The 7,547-nt window shown below is 35.0% G+C and overlaps 1 protein-coding gene across 1 annotated transcript; it reads right to left on the bottom strand.

Annotated features, from left to right (window-relative positions):
• Window positions 1-1,103: 1,103 nt before the first annotated feature.
• On the bottom strand, window positions 1,104-6,378 carry LOC110921873 (protein DETOXIFICATION 29). Its single transcript, XM_022166195.2, has 9 exons — window positions 6,025-6,378; window positions 5,332-5,873; window positions 3,973-4,059; window positions 3,526-3,582; window positions 2,492-2,730; window positions 2,277-2,395; window positions 1,565-1,651; window positions 1,389-1,480; window positions 1,104-1,338 (listed from the first exon to the last, which is right to left on the bottom strand). The coding sequence occupies exons 1-8, from the start codon at window positions 6,334-6,336 to the stop codon at window positions 1,397-1,399; spliced, it is 1,527 nt and encodes a 508-aa protein (XP_022021887.1). The 5' UTR covers window positions 6,337-6,378; the 3' UTR covers window positions 1,104-1,338; window positions 1,389-1,396.
• Window positions 6,379-7,547: the final 1,169 nt, after the last annotated feature.

The following is a 7,547-nucleotide window of genomic DNA, read 5'->3' as shown; positions in this document are numbered from 1 at the left end:
CTTAGCGAACGAACACGAACATAGGTCTCGTTCGTTCGACTGCGTTCGTGAACGTTCGGTAATATGTTCGGTTACGTTCGTCCGTGTTTGTTTGATTATATTAAAAAATAATAAATAATAAACATTTTATCTAAACATTTGAAAACTTGAAACCCTATTTTTTCTAAGTTAGCTAAAATTTGGACATGCCAAGACATTTTTGGGGATAATTAAGTCTAAGTTAGTTAAAGTTGATTCATCGTTTGGTGGTGTATTAGACTTCTTGTGTTTTGATTTATCATTTGATGGTTGTATTTAACTACTTATATCCAATGTTTAAAGATAACAATATTTTTATTTTTTTTTATTTTTAAGTTAAATGTTCGTTTGCGTTCTTTTTTATTTGCTTGCGTTCGTTTGTGTTCGCTTGCGTTCGTTTGTGTTCGAGACCAGTGTTCATGAACTGTTCGTGAACAACTGAATTTCCTTAACGAACGAACATGAACATAAACTTATGTTCGGTATGCGTTCATGAACAGTTCGCGAACATGTTAATTTCCTTAACGAACAAACACGAACATGACCTTGTTCGTGTTCGTTCGGTTCGTTTACAGCCCTAGTAACAAAGTCTTGCATATGTTGGAGCTTGAGGAATCAAGCAAAAAGTAGATTGCTTTTTAGTTGTTTTTGAATTTCCAGTCCTGTATTTGCCCATTCTGTAGAGGATATGATCGAGAAGATGTTCCAAACACCACCACATTCACTACCATATCCACCCGCCCCCACCGCCATCGACTCCCCTGTCGCCGCTAGCCACCATAAAAAGTAAATATGGCGGGTGTACCTATGTTGATACATTTTCCTTTAACAACATTTAGAAGACGGGCTCTTTTGGTCAGAATTCGTTTTGACCTGAACCAACATGATACTTTTTTTTAAATGTACGTTTCGACCTTAACACAACTTGACCACAAACTCATTTCGACCTGATCCACCTGTTTGGCCAGGCTACCGATGATATGATAAAATTACAAAAAAAAAAAAAAAAAGAAAGAAAGGAAAAGAAAATTACAAAACGAGCTTGTAAGACATTAAGACCAATAAGCAAATCAAGCCCATACCAGTTTGACAGAACAATTGGTCTCTTTATTTTCAGATTTTAAGCCCAATCCACTTTAATGGATCTTCTGATGGTCTACATAGGTTCCCTTTGAAACAAATGACAAATTCCATGTTGGATTGTAAGTTGTAACCACTCCATAAGCTATTAAAAACAGGATTATTACATTTAAAAAAACCAAGTGTAGTAAGCCTGCAAATCAAAGGTAATATTAAAAATGAATTAAACTTTGACCAGCCGAGTAGTAAGTAACATCAAACACTAAGTTTAATAAGTGGAATATTCAGCCTTAATTTGTTAACTTGTTCTTTCTTCGTCATCCGCTTTCCCTCGAATATCAGTACCGCCCCATTGTTTTATTCGGTCTTCCGCAAAGTTCACCTGCATTAGAGATCATTAGTTAAATATTTACAATATTTCATTTCTACTTGGTCCGAATACGGAAAAACAAACTTCACCTTGTACCTCATTGTTCCAGTTTGTTCTCCAAACCATCATTAGCAACAAACAGCATTGCGTACTTGCTCCCGAAACCATTCCGTACCATATTCCCTGGGTTTCATACACATATATTGTTACAACCAAAAATCACTTCATTTGGACGAATTTCAAGGGCAAGTATATAGTAACCAAGTTTTACTATTATTCTATCCAAGTGGCTCAAAACCATTTTCAAGAGGTCTAACTAACCACCAATTACATACGCGTGAATAGTTGGCCTACAACTCGTATTACCGGTCATCATCATCATCATACTCAGTAGATTCCACGAGGAGGGTAAGATGTAGACAGCCTTACCTCTACCCCATAGGAATAGAAAGGCTGTTTCCAGTGGCTCGATAGTAGTTTTTTATCAAGCCTTGGACGTAAGGCACATAACACTCAAGAATCGGGACAAATGCCGATTAGTGATTAGTGCATGTACCTCCTTGTCTTTCGGCTATCAACGCCACCCCCACATTATGCATGATTAACGTCCACCGCTTTTAACGTTATATTCACGAAATTTGTAAAATAACGTTAAAATCAGTGCAATTTCACAAGGGGGCGTAATGAAAGTGAAACTTGAATGATTAACCCTCTTAAATAGGCTTTTGAAAAAAAAACTGATAAAATTTGGTTACTATATGACATTTGCCCTAATTTCTATCATCTATGTTCATAAATGAAATGCAACCTTGACACCCATATCGAATTTAAACCCGAGCAAAAGTCCCAACGGTATGCCAAGACCGATATACGACACAATATTCAAATAAGCAACCGAGGTCTGCCAACCTGCTCCAATGGCCACCCCTGCAACATAGTTTAAAATCCACCAAAATGATGTCATTCGCAACGAAAGTGACATGAAAAGTGTACAGTAAAAAATTGGGATTTTTGGTGGTTTACCCGAAAGCACATTTTGCATACTGGTGACAATAGTACTACCTCCAAGCAACAATGTTAGTTCTTCCACGAGTTGTATTACTTCTTGACTGGTAGTAAAATATATTGGGTACTGTTTCTTGTACACTAGAAGTAATGTTGTCGAAAGCAGTCCAATTAGTAGTGAAGTTACGACCACGGCTATCACTGCCAATTGTGCGGTTCTTGGTCTTCCGTATCCGAGCTCATTTGACACCCTTACACTATAGTAACCCAAACATGATTACTCCATAAAAACATCTAATTTCTAGGCATCTTTTTCTCAAACTTTTGAAAAGCATATAAGTTATTCAGTTTGTTCATACATTTAAATGTGTACAAGATGATTACATTAATAAATTTATAGTTATAGTAAGTGTAAAGTATCTTACAAATTATATAAAAAAATGCTCACGTTTATGGCATACAAATCAAATAACATTTGTATCAACACTTTTTTTAAGTATAGACAAATTTTATTTTTGTACATGTTTATAAGTGTTAATAAATATACACACACATTTTTTCACAATTATAAGGTTTGCTATATTTCTTTATGTCAACAAATTTAATCATGTTGTACACATTTATAAGTATAATAACTGAATTACAATTGGTATATTTGTTAGGGGACCCGGGGTGGTTCCTTTTCTTGCACGTGATATACTTCTTCCACGCGTGAAACAAACAAACCACCGCCACTCAAACAAATTAACGCGTGATAATTGGATTGCGTGATAAAATTCATGCGTGATGGGCATTCCGTGATAATTGTATGTGAGGGGGTGTGAGGGTTTCTTGTTGGGTGTTGTGAGTGATGGCCATTTCCACTAAAAAAGGTTGCGAGTGATGGAATAATGGTTGATGACATGACGGAACTTGATTGGATGTTGTGAGTGATGGAATTTTTGCAAGTGATAACCACCCTCTCCCCCCTTATTGTGATACGACAAACACGTACATTTGTTTGAAATCTGTCGCTAGTATAAATGATTGTTTGATCGAGATTAGGTGCAAACCTTACGGCTACATTTAGTCCTGTAGAAACTGTGCCCACCCATCCTAATATGTTGAAACTGCAATGCAATATGCAATGTTAATACAAATACGAGAATAAATAAATAAAATTATTAAGTGACAATATAAGTTATTTAATAAATAAAAGCGGAGCATATTTATCATTTACAAAAGTTATATACTAATGGGGTTGGTGACCCACTAGCAAAAGACAAAATTACAAAAACAATGGGCAAGAAGAGAGATGGTGGATCATTTGGACATGTTAAACGACCATTATACCCAAAAACTTTCTATCGGTAGTTAATCAAAATAGATCGATATAGTCAGTGATAACGATTATTAAATAAGTCGTGTTCGAATTGACATATTTAAAGAAACGAATCATATTAACCAACCCAAACATACCCAAAATTGTAATTAACTAGATACAAAGATAAAGATCTCACCACACAGATAATGCATCAACCGAGATTTCTGGATTCTCGAAGTAGCCAGCGAAGAGAACCAACGACATTGTATACCAAGTCCCCAAGCTAGAAAACACCTTTGTGTTATATAGCAATTGTTTCATAATAAAATAATCAACCATATATATAGCTAGAAAGTTTTATATTCAATAAAAGTTTTGAATTAAAAGGTGCCAAAAGTAACATATTTCTCTAGTTATTGTTACTTAGGAACAATTTCATATATCTCATCTAATCTTATAAAATATTTTTTTAATGGATGGACAATAATGATTGAAAACTTGTGTTTTAGAAAATATAATAGTTGTTTTTTAATTGATGGACAATAATGTTTGAAAACTTGTGTTTTAGAAAATATGATAGTTTACAAGTTTAGAGAGATATCAACATATGAAATCCATATAGCACGATTTCAGATTTTAAGAGTTACATTTAATACTAATTTTTTAAGAGTAAATTACTTTTTGAGTTTCTATGTTTTAATGGTTTTAACGATTTGAGTCCAAAATGAAAAAGTTTAACGCCTTAAGTCCCTAACCGTTCATTTTATAACGTTATAAGTCCAATTTTGTTAATTTTATAATGTTTTGAGTCCAATTTTGTTCATTTTATAACGTTTTGAGTCCAATTTTGTTAAAAAAAGTGGATTCAAAAGGTTAAAATTTGGACTCAAAGGTTAAGGATAAAAACATTTTAAAGATCTAAACAAAATATAAATCATTTTAAGCATAAAAACTTTTTAAAGATTTATTATCAAAGACCTTAATGTTGTTTATAGACACTTTGCAATACTTGAATACCTAAAGTATATATAAAAAACCAAACTAAGAATTTGAGAAAAAAATCAGAAAATAAATAAATAACAAAGTCATTTATTAAGTAAACTGCCAAAATGGTTCCTAAGTTTTGGTAACTTTTGCCACTTTAATCCAAAACTCAAATATTTTGAATCTGAGTCCCTGTGGTTATATATATTTTTTTAATTTGTTATAATCAAACGTTAAAAGACAATTTTGCCCTTCAACAAAAGAGAAGAAAAAGACAAAAAAAAAACTGAATATTAACTGAAAAATCTGACCAGATGTTGATTTTGGATGAAAATAACAACCAAATTGACTCAAATTCAAAAGGTTTAAGTTTTATAGTAAGGTGGTAAAAGTGACTAAACGTTATGAACATTTTGGTAGTTTACTTCTTATTAAATTATGGGTTCAAACCTTGCTCAAGACAAACTAAAGAAAAAAGAATTAGTCTTGAAAAGGAAAAAAAAAAAGAGTTTGTCAAAATCAGGTTTTTTTTTTCTTTTTTGGAATTAAATGGTAGATGAGTCACTCTTACCAAAACATTACCGCTGAGGTAAAAGAAACATGAAGAAACCCCGTGAGATTATTAAAAGCTTTCCACGAAAAACCAGACCAAGCTGGTCCACACCAACCCATCAAAACATACGCGAAATGAGCCAATGTTATGAACCACCACGAGCCATCAAGAACCATCGCTGCACCGGTAAGCCCCCACCCGAGCTTCATCATGAACAACCAGCTCAAAACCACATGGGTCACGGCTGCCACCACCGCAATCAACGCCATAGGCAAAATAATGCTTTGTGCTTGTAAGAATTTAATTATTGGAATGACGGTTGCATATGCGAATAACTGCGGTATCATCCGTATGGCGAAACTTCCCGCCGCGGTAGCTATGGTGGCTGTTTGACCGAGTAGGTGGAGGATTGAGACCCCGAATATGTAGGTGAATATTAAGACTGCGGCGGCGGTGTTGAGAAGGATCCATGCTCTTTGGAGGTAGATTCCGAGCATTTCGATGTTGCCGCGCCCGTAAGCTTGGCCACATAGTGTCTCTAGAGCACCCCCCATCCCATACTATGCATGCACCATAAATTATTACAAAGAAAGAATTATTCACACTGGAAATAATTAAGGGATAATTCAAATTAAATAGATTATACAGAAAGTTTAAACCAACGGGTTAATAAATACAAAAAAGGTAAAATATGTATACATACATACATACCAAGATGGAGTAAGAGAAACCGGCAATGATGGAATTCTCGACGGAGGTGGCGGCAAGTTGGATGGTTCCGAGTTGTCCGGCGAAGAGTTGGGTGGTGGCGCCGATGGTGTACTGGCAAAGTGAGGTGAAGATAACCGGTCCGGCTAAATACCACAGCCTTTTGAACTCCACATAAAACTCCCTACAAAAGTCTCCAACTCCCTTTATTTCAACATCACCGTTTAAAGTCAACGGCAACTGTTTAAGATTTGTGTAGTCATTCCGACATGTGTCACCGGAGGAGAGAAGTGGCTGCTGCTTCTCAGAGTCCATGTTGGTGGGTTAAAATTTTGAGTGAGTTGGAGATAGATAATATGAGAGAGAGAGCATGTGGTGAATATTAAGTAAGTAATCTACGACGTGTATTTCACGGGTTTTTTTTTTTTTTTTTTTTTAACGGAAAATTTGGATCATTGACGAACCACTGGAGTATCATCGTGCCACCAACGGAACCACCCGATCATATCCATCTCCACTAGGCATAAAGCCTATACACCAATTCAGGAGGAAACCCAATAAATATGAAAAAACCACCCTTGTGGGAATCAAACATAGGACTTATTGGTCTCAAAGTCTTATCCCACCCACCAAAATACCACTAGGCTATAAAGCCATATTCACGTTTAGTTAAGTCAAGTTATTTATTTATAAAGAGTTAAATGTTATTTTAGTCCATTTGGTTTGGGCTAATTTACCAGTTTTAGTCCGTTAAGTCAAGTTATTTATTTATAAAGAGTTAAATGTTATTTTAGTTCCTGTGGTTTGGGCTAATTTGCCAGTTTAATCCAAAGGTTTCATTTTTCGTCTGTTGGTCCAAAAAGGTTTGACCGTTGCCATTTTACTCCATTGTGTTAATTTCATCTATTTTTTTGTTAACGAGAAGGGCAATTCGGTCATTTTATATGTAATTCTACGACGTGTATTTCACGGATTTTTTTTTTGAACGGAAAATTTAGATCATTGACGAACCACTGGAGTATCATCGTGCCACCAACGGAATCACCCGATCATATCCATCTCCACTAGGCATAAAGCTTATTCAGGAAGAAACTCAATAAATATGAAAAAACCACCCTTGTGGGAATCAAACACAGGACTTATTGGTCTCAAAGTCTTATCCCACCCACCAAAATGCCACTAGGATATAAAGCCATATTCACGTTTAGTTAAGTCAAGTTATTTATTTATAAAGAGTTAAATGTTATTTTAGTCCATTTGGTTTGGGCTAATTTACCAGTTTTAGTCCGTTAAGTCAAGTTATTTATTTATAAAGAGTTAAATGTCATTTTAGTTCCTGTGGTTTGGGCTAATTTGCCAGTTTAATCCAAAGGTTTCATTTTTCGTCTGTTGGTCCAAAAAGGTTTGACCGTTGCCATTTTACTCCATTGTGTTAATTTCATCTATTTTTTTGTTAACGAGAAGGGCAATTCGGTCATTTTATATGTAATTCTACGACGTGTATTTCACGGATTTTTTTTTGAACG

This window comes from Helianthus annuus, chromosome 17, assembly GCF_002127325.2.
Source record: "Helianthus annuus cultivar XRQ/B chromosome 17, HanXRQr2.0-SUNRISE, whole genome shotgun sequence".
NCBI classification, from domain to species: domain Eukaryota; kingdom Viridiplantae; phylum Streptophyta; class Magnoliopsida; order Asterales; family Asteraceae; genus Helianthus; species Helianthus annuus.
Note: the sequence above shows the minus strand (reverse complement) of the source record. Positions and strands in the feature narration are given on the sequence as shown.